The sequence below is a fragment of the Erinaceus europaeus genome, chromosome 4 (genome assembly GCF_950295315.1).
Source record: "Erinaceus europaeus chromosome 4, mEriEur2.1, whole genome shotgun sequence".
Taxonomy (NCBI): domain Eukaryota; kingdom Metazoa; phylum Chordata; class Mammalia; order Eulipotyphla; family Erinaceidae; genus Erinaceus; species Erinaceus europaeus.
In genome coordinates this window covers 58,392,243-58,415,594 of record NC_080165.1, presented here as the reverse complement: position 1 = coordinate 58,415,594, position 23,352 = coordinate 58,392,243, and the positions used below count along the sequence as shown (strand labels likewise).

Below are 23,352 nucleotides of genomic sequence, written 5' to 3'. Positions count from 1 at the left end.
TTTAGATCCCAAGTAATTCTTTTACTTTTTAAATTTATTTAACTTTTGAGGTAACAATGGTTTACAAGGCCATTTTTTTTCACCAGGGTCATCACTCAGGTTCAGTGCCTGTATGATGATTCCACTACTCCCAATCACCTTTTATTTTTCATTTTCCTTTAACAGAAAATGAGACAGAGAAAGAGGCTGAGAGGAGGAAAAACATCTGTAGCACTGCAACACCATTTGTGAAGCTTTCTCCCTGCAGGTGGGGACTGACTGGAGACTCATGCATGGTAACCTTTGTACTCTACCAAGTGCATCACTACCCATTTTAGGGCTAAAAGCATGGGGCCTTAGTCCATGAAGAGAAAAGACTAACCTCTGGGGCTAACAAGGAACAGATCTAGCAATCTTCTGAGCAATCCTCCTAAAATCTACCTTCAGGGCCTGTAACTATGGAGACTAAATTACCATATGAGGTCCACCAGCCCTATTTCAACTAAGTTGCAGCAAGTCATACAGACTGCTACTGAAATTAAAAGGTGTGTGGTTTTAATTTCTTTTTTTATTGATTTTTATTTATTTTTTATTTTCTCTTTTGTTGCCCTTTTAATTGTTATTGAAGTTATTATTGTTGTTATTGATGTCGTCGTCGTTGGATAGGACAGAGAGAAATGGAGAGAGGAGGGGAAGACAGGGAGAGAGAAAGATAAGACACCTGCAGACCTGCTTCACCGCCTGTGAAGCGACTCCCTGCAGGTGGGGAGCCAGGAGCTCCCCACCTTGTGCTTTCCACCATGTGTGCTGAACCTGCTGTGCTACTGCCCAACCCCCTCCAAGTAGTTCTTGAAACAGTTAAAAATCATATATCAGGGACCAGGCAGTGGGGCACTTGGAAGAGTACACATGTTGCAGTATATGAAGACCGATGTGCAAACCCCTTACCCCACCTGCACAGGGGCAGCTTCATGAGTGATGAAGTAAGTCTCTCTTTCTCTCTACCTCCCCTCCCCTCTAGATTTTTGTCTCTATCCAAATAAATAAATATTTTAACAAAAAAAAAATAGACAGATGTCATAGCCAAGTCTCTTTGTTATCCTGAAGCATGCAAGGGTGGGGGTAGGGGGCCACAGCAGACAGAGGTATGAGGTCAGCTCCTTTGACAGTTTCCAAACTTTGTGAACAAAGTAAACTCCAGATGGAAAGATGTCTTTCTGAATATGCCTCTGTTGGTTAAAAATTGGTACAAGAGATGTAATTTCTGCAGAGATTTTTTTCAATGTGAAAATTTTCATAGCATGGATATCAAGGTGCCCAAGGGAGCTTTCCAGGTCTCTTCTTGGATTCCTATCTCTCTTCACCCTGACAGATCTCAGGCACATAACTCAGTAGCTAACTTGACATGTGCTGAACAGGGCCCACATTGCAGACACCAAGACACTCATCAAGCTTATCCAGCTCCTACTTCCTCTGACTATTGAAGTCAGAAAATTCTTGCCATTCCTGAGCTTGTAAGAAAGACTTAGACCCACTGACCTCCTTTTGTTGCCACTGAGGTCTGCAGCCTCTCTGCAAGTTTAAACCATTCAAATGAGCTCTAACTTCATCTCAGATGCTGTAGAGGAAAGGGCAAGAGAGAGGCAGCACTGGGAAGAGTCTATAAGGTAAAAAGAAGATACCCCAATTTCTCCATTCTGTCACCACACCATGTAAAGGAAAAAGTCCCAAAGTAAATCTGGAGTTAAAAATTGTTCACTCTGCAGAGACAGAAAGTTGAACAGAAATTATCAGGGGCTGGGGGAGGGGAGTAGAGAGGTGGGGAGGAGGGCCAGGGAGTTATTGCTTAATGGGTACAGAGCTTTGTTGGGGATGATGAAAAGTTCCGGGTATAGATATTGGTGATGGTTACAAAATAATGTGAATTTAATTTATTTAATGTCACTGAATTGTACACTTAATAAATGGTTAAGATGATAAATAATATACTATGTATTTACCACAATAAAAAACTATAATAATTCTCTGCATTTCTTTTGAAACTGACTTCAAATAGATGTGTCTTCAAATCTATGTGGCTGAATTCTTTGTAAGGAGATCATTATAGTTTGCTTTAGGCTGGAGTTTCTAAAGAACTGTGGATGACACAAACGATTAAAATTGATTTATTTCCCAAGTGTTTGAAATTCCTCCATCCCTACTCAGTAATGTCTATTGAAGAAAAACTTGTCTTTACCAAAGTCAGGAGAACAAAATACACTAGCAACTATTTAAACTAGGCCTGTTTTAAGAAAATCTATGTGAGATTTCAGATTTGGAAAGCAAATTGATGGCTGATGATTTGCCTTACAAAAGACTGGCTTACTTAACAAAAGAGTTTACTCAAAAGTTCCTTTAAGAAGAGAGCCCCCTGCTGCATTTAATGATGTTATTGGATTAAAAAAAAAAATCTTCATTCTGACCATTCAAGGACACTGCACTGTAAATATATGAAAGCATTGTATTGTGTTGTAAGAGTCAGAATAAAGGAGTCAGGATTTTTTGGCAAATAAACCATTTTGGCCCAAAGTAGCATGAAGAGGGAGGGTGTAAAATGGGTTTTCTTGGCTTAGAATTCTTTCTGGGAAGATTTTGGGAATTTGTGATGTATTCAAGACCAGCTAAGCTCAATGCCTGCAATGTGTCCATTATGAGAGAGAGTCTGGGTCAAACTTAGGGTCTAACTCTTCTCATGCTGACCCTCTGTCACCTGCCCTAATCATAAAGACTCTTAGATGTGAGCTCAACTCAATCCTGTGATGGTAGAAAAACATATCTGTTGCCAGAAAGTGGATTCTCACCGGAGATGAAGAATGATCCTTATTTATGTCTGCATAGGTACATTCTGGGGCCCATAAAGCTTTAATTGTCCCTCTAACTAGTTTTTTTTAAAAAAAAAAAAAAAAAAAAAAAAAAACCACAAAGAGGCTGCCAGCTTTCCCCAGAATTTAAAACCAACTGAATGTGGTTCTGTGGAAACTGCTTTAAGTGTGTAACTAACTTGCGCCATGTCCTGGGGCACAAGGAGTGATTGTTTTGGGGACTCAAAAGATGCAGCTCTTAGGAGGACTTTTAAAGTCAGTTTTTGTGGCTTTGGACTGCAGCTGACCCAGGCTGGAGAGAAGGGGGCCATGCTGGGGGAAGGGGCCAGGGGAGGCGGGCCTTCCTTACCAGGACCTGCTTGAGTAATTACTCCCAGGATGCCACTGCCCCCTGCTGTCACCTTCTAGTTTGGGAAGGGGCGGGGGACCATCATCATTGTCTCCTAAATGTACTTTTCTCTCAGATGTTGCCTCTGCTGGTTTAAAAAACAGAAAGCTAAGGACAAAAAGTGAGGAAACACATCTATGGAACATAAAGAGAAAGAAACTGGCAAGAAAACTGGATTCAGAAGTACACTGCTTGACTCCTTGCGTGTTGGATGAGCAGCAGTCACTCTTCCAAAACCCCTGCTATCCCTGCTGTGCAGATTCGTTTTAGGTATTAAACTGGCACCTACTCTGAAACAGTGGTGAATGAAATGTATTCAGGCTCAGCTCTCAAGAAGTTTATGGTCTCACTGGGAGTTAAACATTTAATAAAGGTTAATTATACAAACAAAATATATCACAACACACTGCAGCAAGTCCTATGGAAAAAAAGTAATAAGAGGTTGTGGAGAGCAGCCGGGCGGGGGACAGGGAAAGTTCTCTAAGGAAGCTGGGTGCTGTAAGTTAAACCTGGAGAGTGAGAGGGAAGCAATAAGATGAAGGGGTTAGAAGAGGGAAAAATAATCTCATGGGAGACCCCCAAACAGAAAGGAGCAAAGTCTGTTAAATATCACTAGTAGAGCAAGATGTGACTGGAGAAGCAAGGAGTGCATGCTGTGGTCAGAATTTTCTTTGTCCTCTTTTTGAGCCTCCTTCCTAAAAGATTTGTTATGACGACAAACCCCCCCACCGCCCCCCACCCATCACACTTCACTTTTGAGATTCAAAGGGCTCCGGTCTAGTCTGGACAGCCCCAAGATTACCTCAACACATTGCACACTCCTCTTGGACTCTGTGAAGAAAATACATTTGTCAAAAGACTAAAGCAAATAGTTTTGACGTGCGGTTCTGTACCATAAGAGAGGCTATAATGAAGTCAATCCCAGTTTACGTGACACCAAATGGTTCCATTTAAATGTCCTACTCTGTATTTACGTGTCCCTACCACTTAAGTTGACTGTTTATCTTCCAGTACACACCACTATAACTTGCAGCCTGGGCCTCTAACTTCATCTCTTACTTTTTTCCATTCCATGGCGTATCATTTACATTTTTCTTTAGGAAAATGTAAATATTTATTTATATCAATAGTATTAACTTTTACTCCTGCTTAGCTCTATATATTACTGAGTAAATACACTGTGATATGGGTTCCAGTTCTGAATTTTCCATAAACTGGTCGTGACCTTAGCCAAGTCATTTAGCCTCACTAAGTCCAAAATGCTTTTTTGTAAGATGAAGCATATATATTTTTTTGCTATTCTATCTTGTTTTAGCTAGTGGGTCCATTTTTAAGGATTCCTTTTGAATGCTGCAGTTACGAACCTCTTATGAATATCTAGAATATTTCTCTTAGATTTTTGCCTTATCTGTATAATTTGTTTTTGTGGAGAAGTGTGCCCAAGATAGAATTTAACAAATGAAAAGAGAACATAGTTCATCTTGGGATAAAGTTCACATCTGTGGGAATGTGGTTGAGAAACAGAAAACTTCAAGCTGCAGGCCTGAAATTGCCTTTAACTGCTTCTCAATTGTATATATCCCTGCAGGGGTATACAGAGATGTACTAGCAAGTACAAAAATGTTATTCTGGGGGTTGGGCGGTAGCACAACAAGCTAAGCACATATGGCGCAAAGCTCAAGGACCCACATAAGGATCCTGGTTCAAGTCCCCGGCTCCCCACCTATAGGGGGATTGCCTCACAAGCAGTGAAGCAGGTCTGCAGGTGTCTATCTTTCTCTCCCCCTTTCTGTCTTCCCCTCCTCTCTCCATTTCTCTCTGTCCTATCCAACAACAGCAACATCAATGGCAACAATAACAACAACAATCAGGGCAACAACAAGGGCAACAAAATGGAAAAAAATAGCCTCCAGGAGCAGTGGATTCATAGTACAGGCACCAAGCCCCAGCAATAACCCTGGAGGCAATATATATATATATATATATATATATATATATACACACACACACACACACATATACACATATATATGCATATATATATTATTCTTTGGAACAAAGCTTCTACTTAAAGAGTTGAGTAATAAAACTAGGCTCTACTACTAAAACAAACAGGGTATATAAGCAGAAGATAATAGTTACATGGCACGGACTGGGAGGTGGTGCAGTAGAGAGGGTGATGAACTCTTAAGCATGAGGTCCTATGTTTGATCCCCTGTAGTATCTATGCCAAAGTGATGCTCTGGCTCTCTCTCCTCTACCTCCTAATAAATAATAGTAATAAATATTTTTTTAAAGGAAAGAAGCATTAGGGATTTGTTATTATTTTTTAAGTCGCACACCATCTTCATCTAAAAGGGGACTCTTGCAGCGGATGGCTATGGGCACACTATGATGCCAGAGGAAAATGGGATTTTACTTCTGCCCCTGGGCTGCCTACAAACCACTCCATGAGCTTTTTGAAACATGTATACTTCTATAGGGCTGAGGTGTTCAGTCACTGGGTTCATCATATAAAATAATGGCACATGTATTTCTAGAAAATACAATTTTACCTTTAGGAGAGTTTAAAGAGGGTCCTGGGGGGTTGGGCAGTGGCACACTTGGTAAAGCCTATGTGTTACAATGTGCAAGGACCCTGGTTCAAGGCCCTGGCTCCCCACTGCAGGAGGGAAGCTTCATGAATGGTGAAGCAGTGCTGTAGGCACTTTATCTCTCCCTCCCCCCCTCTCCCTATCTACCCTTTCCTTCTTGACTTCTCTCTGTCTCTGTCCAATAAATAAATAAATATTTTAAAAATTAAGAGGGTTCTGAAGCTGAGCGGGAGTTAGGCTAAGGCTAAATTCACTTCCAAAAACAAAGTCAGTTATACCATCTTGCTTAGGATTATGGCTAACAGTTGGATTTGAAACGATCCAAACATCTAGAAGACCCCTGACCCTTTTTTAGACCCTCAATAGCACCTATATGTACCCCCAACTCAGGTACTTGCTTGCCATATATGTGATTTTTACTAACTCCCTGAAATCTCTCTCATCTCCAGTTGGCTCATGTATCAAAACAATCCAATTTAACACCTGCCTTGCCTACTCAAAGTAGAACTGTGTGCCGAACTTATGAATTCACTATACAAAGTATTTTGTGAAGTAGTAAACAAAAATCATTAATTAAAACCCCAAAGGGAGGGAAGTTATATTTCTCCTATCTTTTTATTTGCCTCAACCACTTTCTGGTTCTGATGACCATTCATGATAAATGAAATGCTGTCCCTAGGCTGACCCTGAGAAAGTTCTAATTCTGTTTCTCTTCTTTCCTCCTCTTTTGACTTCCACCACCCGCTCCCCATGCCCACCCAAACCTCCAATACAAGCACCCACGATACTAATTTTCCCACAATCTCTTCTGAAGAACTCCTGCAAAGGGTACTTAAGTCATTTTATAAAACAAAAAATGTTGGGGTTTGCATGTGCATGGACTGCAATAGTAATTGAAGGCATCAGGAGGGGGAAGTTGTATTATAATAACATTTTTGTAGGGAAATAAACTGTTGTCATTCCAGAAACTTTCTCCCAGAAATAAAAATGCCCAAACAGAATTCTAGACTTTTTTTAAAAGAGTAATTAACAGTGCTATCTAAATATCTGCCTATGTCATAATGAAGAGTCTTATTTTCATGCACATCATCATACAGTTTCCAACTGCTTCTCCTGTATTTGGGGTGAAGTTTCATCTCCATTAACTGACACCCCTGAAGAAAATATCAAGAAGGGTGAGGAAAAGGCGAAAGGAGTTAAGTTTAGTACATATTAGTTTGAGATACTCTGTAGCTGAACAGTAACTTTACTAGGCCATTTTTGCTCATTTCTGCCTGGGTCTTGGAGTGAACTTAGGCAGAAATGTTGGACCTCTTCAGAAACTACTCCTTCAAAATGCATGCGTTGTGCAAGAAAAAACCACATTCCACACTAACAAGGCAAGGGTTCTAAGGAGAATTTGGTTTCTTATAGGCAATACTTTCATCTTTTTGTTTTGTTACTGCTTTTCAAGTAAGCATTTGTGGTAAGAAATCAAGTCAGAGTAATAAAGAAGGATGGGAGAGCTGCAGTGGAAATTTCCTTTTCTTTTTTTCCCTCCTTAAGTGGAGGAATTGGAGGCAAATGGGAGGCACTCCTAGGGCAACAGGGCAGACATAGCCAAGAGGGGCTGGGTGCATAGAGGAGGGGGCGGCCCATGGGTCCCAGATGAGGGTCAGGTGGAATTCAGGTGGAAGGGCCTATATTGCTTGCCTGCTCACCAGCAGGCCTCTCAGTTTGCACATCTGTGGACTGGGAGCAACTCTACCTGCCACTCCCTCTCAGTGTTGCACTCAAGAAACAATCTGTGGGCTGGGGAGACTTCATAATGGTTACACAAAAGCCTTTCATACCTGAGGCTCTGAGGTCCCAGGTTCAATCCCCAGCACCACCATAAACCGAGCAGTGCTTTGATCTCTTTCTTAAAAATATTTTTATTTATTTATTAGATAGAGACAGAGAGAAATGTATAGGGGGGGAGATACAGGGACAGACACCTGCAGCCCTGCTTCACCACTCGTGAAGCTGTCCCCCTGCAGGGGAGGACCAGGGTATTGAACCCAGGTCCTTGTACACAGTAATGTGAGCGCTTAACCAGGGCCCCTGGCCTCTTTCTCTCAGTAGCTCTATCATTAAAACAAAACAAACAACTTTGTGTATCTTAAGCTGAAAAACACACTGAAGTGAAAAAAATGCAAGGGCCAGGAGGTAGCACAGCGGGTTAAGCGCAGGTGGCGCAAAGCACAAGGACAGGAGCAAGGATCCCAGTTCGAGCCCTCAGCTCCCCACCTGCAGGGGAGTCGCTTCACAAGCGGAAGCAGGTCTGCAGGTGTCTGTCTTTCTCTCCCCCTCTCTGTCTTGCCCTCCTCTCTCCATTTCTCTCAGTCCTATACAACAACAATAACGACAACTAGGGCAACAACAACAAAAGGGGGGATGACCTCCAGGAGCAGTGGATTCATAGTGCAGGCACCGAGCCCTAGCGATAACCCTGGAGGGAAATATATATATATATTAAAACAAAGAAAAAATACCGTGTTCTTTCCTTTCCTGAGTATTTCCTGGAGATCTTTTTGGGGAGGGAGAGGGTGGGGAAGGTGACAGGCAGGGGCGCCCCCGCGAGCACGCGGCAGCCCAGGACGAGGCACCAGCTCCGGGTCCCGCCCTGCGACTGGGGGCTGCGCGCCGAGCCGCCCCGTTGCCCTGGAGACGCGCGCGGTTTGTTTTCAGAGCCCGGACGCTCCCACCGAGCCCCAGGCGCAGCCGGCAGGGGTGCGCGCACGCGCGGTCGCCCACTTCGCCACAGCGCCGCGGCCCGGCCGCTCCCGCCCGGCAGCCCCGCCTCCACGCCGCGGTGGTACGGTCCGGGCCGCTCGACCCCGACGTGCAGCGCCGGCTCCGGACGGGGGCGGCCGGCTGCCGGGGTGAGAGGAGGAGAGGGCGGCGGCCGCCACGCCGCGGGCGTTTCCGGCGAGGAGCGCGCCCAGCGCCCCACTGGGTCGTCTTCCCCAGGCGCCGGGGTCCGTCCGCCCCGCAGGTCCCATCAGCGACGCCAGCTGCACCCCCTCCCCAGTTCCATCAGGAAGATGCCAGACGACGAGGAGAAGGGGCGTCTGAAGGACCCCAGAGATGCAGGCGGCAGGTCCTCCAGGCCCGGGACGTCGGGGCCTGCCCCGGAAGGCAAGACAGGCCCCGGGCGCCCCGCGGGTGTCGAGTGGGGGATCAGCTCCGAGGAGTGGTGGGCCGACGCCATCGAGGCCCCGAGTCAGCCCGTCCGTGTGTCTGTCCACCCCAACCTCCGCCCACCGGCCCTAGCTAGGTCCGCTGTGGACCAGAAAGTCTCCAAAGAGTCCTTGAGCCCCGAGAAAGAAGTGACCCGAGCGAGATTACTTAAATGTCGAGGTTTGAGTCAGATTTAAAAAAGGGGCGTGCTGTGCGGTGGCGCAGTGGGTTAAGCGCAGGTGGCTCAAGGCGCAAGAACGCGCGTAAGGATCCCGGTTCGAGCCCCGGCTCCCCACCTGCAGGGGCGTCGTTTCACAGGCGGTGAAGCAGGTCTGCAGGTGTCTTTCTCTGCCCCTCTCTGTCTTCCCCTCCTCTCTCCATTTCTCTCTGTCCTATCCAACAACAACAACGACAATAACAGCTACAAGGGCAACAAAATGGGAAAAATGGCCTCCAGGAGCAGTGGATGCGCAGGCACCGAGCCCCACGATAACCCTGGAGGCGGGGGGGGGGGGGGTTGTGGGCGTTTGTGTTGAACACGTTGAAAACGCGAGAACCACCCCCCACCGTCCATGGCCCTGACAGCAAGGTGTCCTTCACGGCTGACTCAAGGCCTCGTCCTGCTTTGCTTTTGTGGAAAAAAAACAACTCCAGCTGATTTACTTGCCAAACCAGTTGAAAGACCTGCCCACGCGCAACAAGGGGCTTTAAATGACTGCAGATTGAAATGGGGGGCGAGGCACACGCCCCGGTCCCGCGGGGTTGAATTACAGCTGTTTCTCGCGTGGCCACACGGGGGCGCTGTCAGATAACAGAAAGGCATCAAAGTGGAGAATGGGTGTTTCGGAAATAAGAATTTAGTGGCAACCTGGTGTGGAACCAAGTCAAGTTTTTGTAAATTCATTTTAGTCAGTTTGGGAGGCGACTGTTTAAATGGACTCTTAGGCAAAAACCAACTCTCTGTAAAAGGCATATTTAGATTCTTCAAAAAAAAAAATTGGGGTGTCAGGCAGTGGCGCAGCGGGTTAAGCGCAAGTGGCGCAAAGCACAAGGACCTGTGTAAGGATCCCGGTTCGAGCCCCCGGCTCCCCACCCGCAGGGGAGTCGCTTCACAAGCAGTGAAGCAGGTCTGTAGGTGTCTTTCTCTCCCCCTCTCTGTCGTCCCTTCCTCTCTCCATTTCTCTGTTCTATCCAACAACAACGACATCAATAACCACAACAAGGACAGCAAAAGGGAAAATAAATATTTTTTTAAAAATGAATTTGGGGGCCAAAGATGAAAATTTTATTGTTCATCAGTCCTGGGAAGCCACCAGCACATGGGAACATGAGGTCTCCAGAGGAGTAAGTGAACTCTATCTGAAATGAAGAATCTTTAGGTTCCTGGTGGACGCCGACGACTTCCACATTCCAGCATCTCAGTGGTAGCCGTCTCTGATGGTAGCCACCCTGCTCTCACCTTTATTGTCAGCACCTTGATGGACTTTGTTTCTAACCAATCAGCTTGTGCCACGCCCAGTTTGAAGCTGATAAAAGCTGGGTGCTGTGGGACAAGCTTGTGCAGGTCTGGTAGGAATCGGCCTGTGTCGCGTAAACTTGTAATAAATCTAACTGCCTGCCCTCTTTGGTTACTTTTGAGCTATATTACGGGCAGAGAAGAGGGGAAGACACAGAGGGGGGAGAGAAAGACACCTGCAGACCTGCTTCACTGCCTGTGAAGCGACTCCCCTGCAGGTGGGGAGCCCGGGGGGCTTGAACGGGAGCTCGAACTGGGATCCTTACTCTGGTTCTTGCCCTTTGCGCCACGTGAGCTTAACCCGCTGTGCTACTGCCCGACTCCCGAATTTTTTTTAAAAAAAAATTATATTTATTTTCTCTTTTGTTGCCCTTGTTTTGTTGTTGTTGTTGTTGTAGTTATTGTTGTTAATTGATGTTGTCTTTGTTAGATAGGACAGAGAGAAATGGAGAGGAGGGGAAGAAAGGGGGGGAGAGAAAGACACCTGCAGACCTGCTTCACTGCTTGTGAAGCGACTCCCCAGCAGGTGGGGAGCCTGGGGCTCAAACTGGGATCCTTACACAGGTGCGTGCGCTTAACCCGCTGCGCTACCGCCTGACTTCCGAATTTTACCTCCTAATTTCTCATTGAGCCCTTGCCTTCCCTGAATTTTATAGTGTTACATGATGCTATGATTCTTTTGTTTGAGCAACAGAACAATGTTGTCTAAGCAAACTGTAAACTTTGATTTGTTGTTGGACAGCGTTTCTGTGTATATTCCTGAGTCCTTCAGCAAGCTGCTGTAGTCCAGTTTTCTTTGAAGATTTTCTCTTAAGGTTCTCATTGTGCATTTGTGAATTACCTAGTAAATACTTTAGAGAGTATGCGTAAACAAACGGTACTGCAGTTAAAGGGAACCCAGTGAAAGTTCAGTGCACATTATGTTTCTCTTAAGGAAGTAAGTGGGGTTTTAGTAATTCTTTTTTTTTTTTCTTTCTTTACCAGAGCACTGCTCAGCTCTGGCATATGGCAGTGTGGGGGTTTGAACCTGGGACTTGAGAGCCTCAGGCATGAAAGTCTCTTTGTAGAACCGTTATGCTATATGCCCACCCCAAGTTTTAGTAATTCTAGTAACACCTTTCCCCTTTTTTAAGTTTGAAATACTTCAGTTATGTTGAAAAGTCAAAACAATAGAGTGAATGTCCATGCTTTTACATTCCTGCCATACTGCTTTTTCTGATTGTTTTTGTTTTTGTTATAGAAAGCAAGGTGGCGGGCAGTAGTACACCAGATTGAGCACACACATAACAGTGTGTAAGGACCTGGGTTCAAGCCCCCACTCCTTATGAAGCTGGCAGGAGAAGCTTCATAAGCAGTGAAGCACTGTTGTGGGTGCCTCTATCTCCTCCTTCCCTCTTGATTTTTCTGTCTCTATTCAACAAATAAATAATAATTAAAAGTTATAGGTTTAAATATTTCATGTGTCTATCTTTTAATAATAAAGACATTTTCATATGTAACCTCTTTTCTGCAATAACTATATTTTTCCCCTTGACATTTTAAGTCTTTTTTTTAATATTTATTTATTTATTCCCTTTTGTTGCCCTTGTTGTTTTATTGTTGTAGTTATTGTTGTCGTCGTTGTTGGATAGGACAGAGAGAAATGGAGAGAGGAGGGGAAGACAGAGAGGTGGAGAGAAAGATAGACACCTGCAGACCTGCTTCACCGCCTGTGAAGTGACTCCCCTGCAGGTGGGGAGCCGGGGTTTGAACCGGGATCCTTATGCCGGTCCTTGTGCTTTGCGCCACCTGCGCTTAACCCGCTGCGCTATAGCCCGACTCCCTTTTATTTTTCTTTTTTTACTTATGGAAAATTTAGGGAGTCGGGCAGTAGCGCAGCGGGTTAAGTGCACATGGCGCAAAGTGCAAGGACCAGCATAAGGATCCCGGTTTGAGCCCCTGGCTCCCCACCTGCAGGGGAGTTCCTTCACAGGCGGTGAAGCAGGTCTGCAGGTGTCTTTCTCGCCCCCTCTCTGTCTTCCCCTCCTCTCTCCATTTCTCTCTGTCCTATCTGACAATGACATCAATAACAACAATAATAACTACAACAATAAAACAAGGGCAACAAAAGGGAAAATAAATAAATTAACATAAAAATAAAGAAAACAAACATTTATAGAAATAGACTGCTATAATAAATCCATTTATTTATCTTATAAACTAGCTACTTTTTCTTCCCTTATGTAATGCTCTGAGAAGCACTATCACAGAAATCAGGAAATAGAAATGCTGGAATGTTGAATGAGTTTATGTAAGAATGCGATGGATTTAAATTTGGGGCATAATCAGTAACGTGAATTTCAGAGTAAAATAGAAATTCAGACTGGTGTGGGTTCACCGTTGTCCACCACAAGGTTTTTTTCTGTCACAGGTTTGGTAGATACAGTTAACGAGTTCAAGTTGGGCAACAAGATTGCGATGAAACATGATTTTCACCTAGAAGAGAAGGTTTTACCATCGAACAGGTACAGGTTCTTCTAACTTTCTTGCTTTATTTATCATGGTATAGGTATTTAGCATTAATTACTTCTTACCAGACTTGAAACATTCTTTAAAGCTTTATTTATTTATTTACTTTCCCTTTTGTTGCCCTTGTTGTTTAACATTGTTGTGGTTATTGATGTCGTTGGATAGGATGGAGAGAAATGGAGTTGGATAGGATGGAGAGAAATGGAGAGAGGAGGGGAAGACAGAGAAGGGGAGAGAATGACAGACACCTGCAGACCTGCTTCACCACTTGCGAAGCGACTCCCCTGCAGGTGGGGAACCGGGGGCTCGAACCGGGTCCTTAAGCTTGTCCTTGCGCTTTGCGCCAGGTGCACTTAACCCGCTGTGCCACCGCCCAACTCCCTGACTTGAAACACTTTTATACAGCTAGTGTTTGACTATAAACCTTGGGAGCCATTGACAACTTAAACAGAAGGTTATCAAGTTATAATTATTATTAGAGGGTTGAAAATATACCCAGACATTTTTTTGTTGGAAGGTTTACTTTGGGACTCCAGTTAATATAGGTAGGGTGGATGTCAGAGCTTTCCTGCTAGGTACAGATGAAGTAGCCTAAAGGTACCTTTCAGTTACTACATATCATTACCCCAAAATTTAGCAGCAAAAAACAGGCTTATTACCGTATAGCGTCTATGGGACAGAAACATGGCCATAGTTTAACTGTGTGCATCTGGTACAAGGTCTCTCATGAGGTTACTGTCAGTTTCCTGACTGTTGCTGGAGCCTCTATCAGTTCCTTGTCATGTGGCACTCTTACAAGGAGCTCACAACATGGCCACTGGCTTTCCTTATTCAGAGTGAGAGAGTAAGAGTGTGCAGGAGACAGTACCCAAGGCAGAAACTGGAGCCTTTTGTTACCTAATCTCAGGAATGACATTCTACTATACTTCTACTACATTCTGCTAAGAGAGAATCACAAAACCCTGTCCACACTCTAAGGATGGGATGGCCACCAGGACATGACTCCCAGGATTTTAGAATTGTTATATCAGCTTCATAGCTTCTATCAGTTTCTCCTTAAAAAAATTTATTAGTGGGGCCAGGCAGTGGCGCACTGGGTTAAGCGCACATAGTACAAAGTGCAAAGGACCTGCGCATGGATCCCGGTTCAAGCCCCCAACTTCCCACTTGCAGGAGGGTTGATTCACAAGTAGTGAAGTAGATCTGCAGGTGTCTCTCTCCCTCCCTGTGTCCCCCTACCCTCTTAACTTCTCTCTGCCTTTCCAATAAAAATAAGAAAATATGGCCACCAGGAACAGTGGATTCATAGTCCCATAGCACCTAGCCCCAGTGATAACCCTGGAGGCAAAATAAATAAATTTACTTATTTATTAGTGATTTGACAAAGTTTATTATTTTGAGGGTATAATTTCATATAATATCTGTATATGCTGTGTGTAATTCACTGTTGCCACCACCAAAGCCCTGTGCACTTTTTTGGTCAGTTTTTCTAGTGACTAAGCAGGCACAAATATAAAAGGATTACTTGTATTTTTAACTCACCCACAACCTCATAAATCAGAATAATTTATGATTCAGAACCAGAAGTCTGTTGTTAAGTAATGCTCTCCCACCTAATCAAACTGTTTCAGGTCTTCTGGTTATTTTGACCCTAATAGGTAAGAAATACTGAGTGAGTGTGAATTGAATGGCTCTGCTAACTTATTGGCAGTTACATAGGTAAATTCAGTATCTGCTATTACTTTATACACAATCCCAACTTTCCACCAATAACAGATAATGTCTACCTGTGATTACTCAATGTCCAGAAAATTCATTTATTCTTTAGAAGTTTTAGGGACTCTGTTACAAATGTGCAGTTCTCTGCCACAAGTTACCCCCCTGGTCTTCATGTTCTGATTTGCCCTTGCCTTGTACCTGCAGGTGTCCTTGCCAACCACAATTTCTCTTGGAACAGACTTTCACCGAAACTCAGACCTTATAGCACCTTTTCACAGCTTAGATATGTTCACTGCTGGCAGGAGAGGAGAATGAATGAAATGGGGTGAGGGACTTCTGAAGAGATAGTTGGGCATTAGGGTGAAGAATTGAGGAGAAGAAATATGAAGCAGGAGAAGTAGTACTGTCTAGAGCTGGTTGTTCAAATAAAATTTATGTTGGATAAGAAGGTTGAAATAGAATTTGAGACTACTTATTACTGGAAATTTACTTTACTTTGGACATGTAAGATTGTCAGTTACAGTTGTAGGTTTCTAAGGGTATCCATCAGTCATTGAGTCCTTTTGTAGCAGGCAAGAATGCTGAGTGCTGGGGGTAAATGAAAATCAGGCACTGTCTTGGCTCTAAAGAAACTTTTTAGGGAAGATATATGAATGATAGAAAAATTACTGTTTATAGAGTTTAAGGAAAGTGCTTAGGTTCCTGAAGATGGTGGGGGGAAAATTGACTAGGGGTGAAGATTTTAATATAAAGACTTGTGTTGAGGACAAGTAGGTAGCTTTTGTATGGTGTGAATGGGAACAGATGCTCCAGGTATGGAATCAGGTTGGTATAAAGTGGTGGTAGAAATGGTGCATTCTTTACATGTAGTCTGGTATGGGTGAGCATAAGGTATTCTGTGGTATGAGATAAATTGGAGCTGAAGGCTAGCAGAGTAATGGCAAGAAGGATTATGTCAGCAATTGCATCTGCTTGTGACAGGAAACCCCTAAAGAACTTTAAATGAATGTGGTGTCATGAATAGAATTGCATCTAGAAAAATCCTTGATTTTAAAATGAATTGTTGAAGATCAGGTTGAAAAAGGATAAGACCCGGGTTAAACGCACATAGTGCAAAGCCAGGACCCACACAAGGGTCCCACTTCGAGACACCCCCACCCACCCATCCACCCACTTGAGGGAATGGAAAAAAGATGGTCGCCAGGAGCAGTCGATTCATAGTGCAAGACCCAAAATGTGGTGGTTAGTGGACTTCAGTAGTTTAAGAGATTGTTGAAGCTGCGTGCTTAGAAACGGACAGGTCTTCCGTCGAGGGTATATGAGTAGCTGCGCTCCCCTGCTACTCCAAACAAGCTCTCAAGGTCCATAATTGGCTTTATGATCTCTGAAAATGATTCACCATTCATTTGACCGACAAAGTCATGCAGGCTCAAATCCTCATGTTTGTTTTAAGAACATTCATGAAAATGCCTGGGGAATCAAGGGCATGCTTATGAGAAAAGCTACCAAGTATATGAAGTATGGCCCTCTGTAGAAGTAATGGTGGGGGCACCTAGATATCCAGCCTGGATTGTGTGCTGCTTTGCCGTGTGTATGATCAAGGTTTGAACCTGGCCCCCACATTGAAGGACACTTTGGTGCTGTGGTCTCTATAGAAGCAATAAGTGTCATTTTGTTGTTGGAATAATGATATTGGTAGGTGTGTTTGAATCTAACAGTGGTGCTGCACATAGGTCAGTAGTCCAAAAAGATAGTATTGGGTTTTTATCTCATGTGCTTAAAAATGCAGAGAGTTGGGAGTCGGGCGGTAGCACAGTGGGTTAAGCGCAGGTGGCGCAAAGCACAAGGACCGGCGTAAGGATCCAGGTTCCAGCCCCCGGCTCCCCATCTGCAGGGGAGTCGCTTCACAGGCGGTGAAGCAGGTCTGCAGGTGTCTATCTTTCTCTCCCCCTCTCTGTCTTCCCCCTCCTCTCTCCATTTCTCTCTGTCCTATCCAATAACAACCACATCAATAACAACAACAATAATAACTACAACAACAATAAAAAAAGACAACAAGGGCAACAAAAAGGAAAATAAATAAATAAAATTTAAAAAATGCAGAGAGTAGGGGCCAGGCAGTGGTGCATCTGGTGAAGCACACATATTACAGTGCACAAGGACCTGGGTTCAAACCTTTGATCCCCACCTGTAGGAAGAAAGCTTCATGAGTGGTGAAGCAGGACTGCAGGTGTCTCTCTGTCTCCCTCTCTATCTTCCCCTCTCCTCTATATTTCTCTCTCTATCTATCCAATAATAAATAAATAAATAAATAAATAAATATATATATATAATATTTTTTAATGCAGAGAGTATTGCTGAACTTAAGGAGCAGTAGGTGTAGATTCTGTGGTCATTGTGCATATCCAGGTAAGCAGAGCCCCTGTGATGCATTACCAAATTCACAGAGCTCATGGTCCGTTTAACCCGTAATGAGTTCTCCCAGCAGCCCTAAGATGATTCCTAATGAAAAAGAGCAGATTGTAACCAGAAAGGGAGATTGCACAAAAGGAAAAGATAAAACTGATAAAACAAATTTTTAGTTCAGGGAGCTGGGCAGTGGTGCATTCAGTAGAGTGCACATGTAACCATGGACAAGACCTGGATAAAGATCTATAAGGGGGGAAGCTTCACTAGTATTTGAAGCAGTACTGCAGCTGACTCTCTTTATTCCTCTTTTAAAAAAATATTTATTTATTCCCTTTTGTTGCCCTTGTTTTATTGTTGTAGTTATTACTGTTATTACTGTTATTGATGTCATCGTTATTGGATAGGACAGAGAGAAATGGAGAGAGGAGGGGAAGACAGAGAAAGGGAGAGAGATACACACCTGAAAACCTGCTTCACCGCCTGTGAAGCGACTCCCCTGCAGGTGGGGAGGCTGGGGCTCGAACTGGGATTCTTAGGCCGGTCTTTGCGTTTTGTGCTACCTGTGCTCAGCCCGCTGCACTACTGCCCAACTCCTCTCTTTATCCCTTTTTTAAAATTTATTTTATTTATTTTATTTATTTATTCCCTTTGTTGCCCTTGTTGTTTTATTGTTGTAGTTATTATTGATGTTGTCATTGTTGGTTAGGACAGAGAGAAGTGGAGAGAGGAGGGGAAGACAGAGAAAGACAGACACCTGCAGACCTGCTTCACCGCCTGTGAAGCGACTGCCCTGCAGGTGGGGAGCTGGGGCTCGAACCGGGATCCTTATGCTGGTCCTTGTGCTTTGCGCCACCTGCGCTTAACCCGCTGTGCTACAGCCCGACTCCCTTCTTTATCCCTCTTTATCTCCTCTTTTCGTCTCAATTTCTTTCTATCTCTGTTTTTAAAAAGGAAGGAAAGAGAAAGAAAAAAGTAATTATCCACCAGGAATTGTATGGCTCCAGTGATAACTCTGGTGACAATGAAAAACAAACCAACCAAACCCCTTATGGCCCAGGAATAAATTCCCTTGCTATCTAAACCAAGTCCTTGGCAACTATTAGTTTCCATAGATTCCCAGAGTTGAAATAATCTAGTATATAGCATTTCCAGATTGGCTTCTTTACTTAGGTATATAAGAGGTCTTCATGGTTTTTGCTGGCTTCATTGCCCTACTTCCTTTTATTGTTGAGTAATAACTGTGTTACCTAAATGTACTATAGTGTTACTTCCAAGTTTTTGAAATTATGCATTTATGAATAAAGGTGCTATCAATTTCCATGTGCTATTTATTTATTTATTTATTTATTTCGGTGTGTGTATATGTTTTTAGATCATCTGAGTAAAACACCAAAGAGTTGGCAAGAATATGCTTTCATGTTCAGTTTTAGAAGAAACTGCCAAGTATATTCCAGAGTGGTTGTACCATGCTTTGTTCTCCCACCAGCAATGAATGAGTGTTCCCATTGCTCCACTTTCTCACAACCATTTGAGATTGTCAGTGTTTCGGATTTCAGTCATTCTTTTACTTATATAGTGATATCTCACCTACACAGTCTTCAGTTTGTCCCTTCTTAATATGTTCTCTGCCAATTTTAAAACCAATACTTTTTCAGTTTTGTTTGTTTATTTGTTGTTTTACTTCTGGTTTCGAAACTTTACATCAGGCTCAACCTGACGCTGTTGACTGGCTACGGAAGAAGGGCAAACGCTAGAAGAAGAAGACTTCTGGTTTCTTAAAAAATGTTTCCAAGATGCAATTCTCTCTCCAAGTTATTACACTGTTTTAGTCCTGTAGGGACTTCCTGTTACCAGTAGCAGCATTTATATAACACTTGATAGTGCTTTGCCTGACTTCCATTCCAATTGATCTCTTCCTACCTCATGTTCACTCACACCGAACTACTTGTAAAAAGTATGCTGTGGGGGGGCTGGGCTGTAGGTAGCAGGATAAGCGCACATGGCGCAAAGCGCAAGAACCAGTTTAAGGATCCTGGCTTGAGCCCGGGATCCCAGTTTGAGCCCCCAACTCCCCATCTGCAGGGGAGTCACTTCATAGGTGGTGAAGCAGGTCTGCAGGTGTCTTTCTCTCCCCCTCTTTGTCTTCCCCTCCTCTCTTGATTTCTTTCTGTCCTATCTAACAACAACAGTAACAACCACAACAAGGGTGTACCCCTCCTACCCTATGGTTTTGTTAATTAATTCTTTCTTTAATAAAAAAAAAATAATAATAATAATAAATACAACAATAAAACAACAAGGGCAACAGGAATAAATAAGTAAATATTAAAAAAAATTTTAAAGTCCAAAGCTTTATTCACATCTCTGCCTTTCCTAGGCTGCTAGATTAATTTTCCAAGATCATAGTCTCTATACTTCCCAATTAAAAACTCATCAATGACTCCACTATTGCATTCCAGATAAAACAAATAAATAAAACCAGTCACTGTGCCAAAAAAAAAAAAAAAATGGGAAGAATAGCCTCATTATTTAAATTTGCAATTCTGTAATGGCATATGAATATCTTTTCATATACTTATCATCTTATGTCTACTTAATGAGTCTGTTCATAACTTTCTGTTTTAAAGTAGACTTGAATTTTAAGAATTCTTTTATGTTAATACTAGTTAATATATGTGTTTTGTAACTTGCGAATTTTTGTTTTTAACTGTGTTTTTCATGGTAAAATTTTTTTTTTAATTTTTTTATTTAAGAAAGGATTAATTAACAAAACCATAGGGTAGGAGGGGTACAACTCCACACAATTCCCACCGCCCAATCTCCATATCCCACCCCCTCCCCTGATAGCTTTCCTATTCTCTATCCCTCTGGGAGCATGGACCCAGGGTCATTGAGGGTTGCAGAAGGTAGAAGGTCTGGCTTCTGTAATTGCTTCCCCGCTGAACATGGGCGTTGACTGGTCGGTCCATACTCCCAGTCTGCCTCTCTCTTTCCCTAGTAGGGTGGGTCTCTGGGGAAGCTGAGCTCCAGGACACATTGGTGGGTTCTTCAATCCAGGGAAGTCTGGCCGGCATCCTGATGGCATCTGGAACCTGGTGACTGAAAAGAGAGTTAACATACAAAGCCAAACAAATTGTTGAGCAATCCTGGACCCAAAGCTTGGAAAAGTGGAGAGGAAGTATTAGGGAGGTACTCACTGCAACTCTAGTGTACTTCTGCTTTCTTACTTTGGTGCCATACTCCATACTCAGTCAATTTCTGCTTTGCGTTTCTACTTCTTTTTTTTTTTTTTTTTACATGCATAACATTCCCCAGATTCCCATTTAACAATACAACCCCCACTATTTAATTCATCATTTTTCATGGACCTGTATTCTCCCCACCCACCCACCCACCCCAGAGTCTTTTACTTTGGTGTAATACTCCAATTCCATTTCAGGTTCGACTTGTGTTTTCTTTTCTAATCTTGTTTTTCAACTTCGGCCTGAGAGTGAGATCATCCCGTATTCATCCTTCTGTTTCTGACTTATTTCACTCAACATGATTTTTTCAAGGTCCATCCAAGATCGGCTGAAAACGGTGAAGTCACCATTTTTTACAGCTGAGTAGTATTCCATTGTGTATATATACCACAACTTGCTCAGCCACTCATCTGTTGTTGGACACCTGGGTTGCTTCCAGGTTTTGGCTATTACAAATTGTGCTGCCAAGAACATATGTGTACACAGATCTTTGTGGATGGATGTGTTGGGTTCCTTAGGATATATCCCCAGGAGGGGAATTGCAGGGTCATAGGGTAGGTCCATTTCTAGCCTTCTGAGAGTTCTCCAGACTGTTCTCCACAGAGGTTGGACCAATTGACATTCCCACCAGCAGTGCAGGAGGGTTCCTTTGACCCCACACCCTCTCCAGCATTTGCTGCTGTTACCTTTTCTGATGTGTGACATTCTCACAGGAGTGAAGTGATATCTCATTGTTGTCTTGATTTGCATTTCTCTGACAATCAGAGACTTGGAGCATTTTTTCATGTGTTTCTCAGCCTTTTGGATCTCTTCTGTGGTGAATATTCTGTCCATGTCCTCCCCCCATTTTTGGATGGGGTTATTTGTTGTCTTGTTGTTGAGTCTGGCAAGCTCTTTATATATGTTGGTTATTAAACTCTTATCTGATGTATGGCATGTAAAGATCTTCTCCCATTCTATGAGGGGTCTCTTGATTTGGGTAGTGGTTTCTTTTGCTGTGAAGAAGCTTTTTAATTTGATGTAGTCCCATAGGTTTATACTTGCCTTAGTCTTCCTTGTAATTGGATTCGTTTCATTGAAAATGTCTTTAAAATTTATGCGGAAAAAAGTTCTGCCAATATTTTCCTCTAAGTATCTGATAGTTTCTGGTCTAACATCCAAGTCCTTGATCCACTTGGAATTTACTTTTGTATTTGGTGAAATACAGTGATTCAGTTTCATTCTTCTGCATGTTTCAACCCATTGTTTCCAACACCATTTGTTGAAGAGACTCTGCTTTCCCCATGTAATAGTCTGAGCCCCTTTGTCAAAGATTAGATGTCCATACGTGTGGGGCCTCATTTCTGGGCTCTCAATTCTATTCCACTGGTCAGTGTGTCTGTTCATGTTCCAGTACCAAGCAGTTTTGATGACAATGGCCCTATAATACAGTTTGAGATCTGGCAGTGTGATGCCTCCGGTTCTGTTCTTTTTTCTCAAGATTGTTTTGGCAATTCTAGGTCTTTTCTGGTTCCAGATAAACATTTGTAGCATTTTTTCTATTCTCCTAAAAAATGTGCTTGGGATCTTGATGGGGATAGCATTAAATTTGTAGATGGCTCTGGGTAATATATTCATTTTGATGATGTTAATTCTTCCAACCCATGAACATGGAATATCTTTCCACTTCTTTGTGTCTTTTTCAATTTCTTTGAGTAGTGACTCATAATTTTCAGTATACAAGTCTTTCACTTCTTTGGTTAGGTTTACTCCTAGATATTTTATAGTTTTTGTTGCTATAGAAAAAGGATTTGATTTCTGGATTTCAATTTCTTCTAACTTAGTGTTTGCATAGAGGAATGCCACTGACTTTTGAATGTTAATTTTATAGCCTGACACATTACTGTATTGCCTGATGATTTCCAAAAGCTTCTTGCTGGATTCCTTAGGTTTTTCCATGTATACTATCATGTCATCTGCAAATAAGGAGAGTTTGACTTCTTCTCTTCCAATCTGTATGCCTTTAATTCCTTGCTCCTGCCTGATTGCTATGGCAAGAACTTCCAACACTATGTTGAATAGTAATGGTGATAGTGGGCAGCCTTGTCTAGTACCTGATCTGAGTGGAAATGCTTCCAGTTTTTCACCATTGAGTATGATGTTGGCTGTAGGTTTGCTATATATAGACTCCACTATCTTCAGGAATTTTCCATCTATTCCTATTTTTTGTAGTGTTTTGATCATAAAGGGATGTTGTATTTTGTCAAAGGCTTTCTCTGCATCTATTGATATGACCATGTGGTTTTTGGTCTTGCTTTTGTTGATGTGGTGGATCACATTGATTGATTTACGTATATTAAACCAACCTTGCATGCCTGGGATAAACCCCACTTGGTCATGATGAACAATTTTTTTGATATACTGCTGTATCCGGTTGGCTAGAATTTTGTTCAATATTTTCGCATCTATGTTCATCAGAGATATTGGTCTGTAGTTTTCTTTTTTGGTTGTGTCCCTGTCTGCTTTTGGTATCAGGGTGATGTTGGCTTTATAGAAGCTGGCAGGGAGTATTCCAGTGTCTTCAATCTTCTGGAAGACTTTTAAAAGTAGAGGTATTAGTTTTTCTTTGAAAGTTTTGTAGAATTCATTTGTAAAACCATCTGGTCCAGGACTTTTATTTTTGGGAAGATTTTTGATAACTGTTTCAATTTCATTAGCTGTGATGGGCCTGTTCATGTTATCCACTTCCTCTTTACTTAGTTTTGGAAGTTGGTAGGTATCTAGGAAATCATTCATTTCTTCCAGGTTCTCTAGCTTGGTGGCATATAGTTGTTCATAGAAGCCTCGCATGATATGTTGAATTTCTGCAGTGTCTGTTGTGATTTCTCCTCTTTCATTTACTATCCGATTTATTTGGGTCTTCTCCCTTTTTTGTTTTGTGAGTCTGGCTAAAGGT

General features: G+C 42.8%; 2 protein-coding genes across 6 annotated transcripts in view; one reads left to right on the top strand and one right to left on the bottom strand.

Moving 5' to 3' along the window:
• Positions 1-8,487, bottom strand: part of SCUBE3 (signal peptide, CUB domain and EGF like domain containing 3) — a 159,993-nt gene extending 151,506 nt beyond the window's left edge. Inside the window, exon 1 of the mRNA XM_060189660.1 lies at positions 8,336-8,487. The gene's annotated coding sequence lies outside the window, so the exon portion shown is untranslated. The remainder of the gene's footprint in view (positions 1-8,335) is intronic.
• The window catches only part of TCP11 (t-complex 11), a 37,141-nt gene continuing 22,204 nt past the window's right edge, over positions 8,416-23,352 (top strand). For 2 of the 5 annotated variants that reach the window (XM_060189665.1, XM_060189668.1), the window contains exons 1-2: positions 8,757-8,981; positions 12,950-13,043. In XM_060189665.1, the coding sequence (XP_060045648.1) occupies positions 8,888-8,981; positions 12,950-13,043 (188 nt within the window). In that variant the 5' untranslated portion in view covers positions 8,757-8,887. Of the gene's footprint in view, positions 8,982-11,000; positions 11,066-12,946; positions 13,044-23,352 lie in introns of those variants that run through there. The other 3 variants (XM_060189666.1, XM_060189667.1, XM_060189669.1) reach the window with 3 other exon arrangements.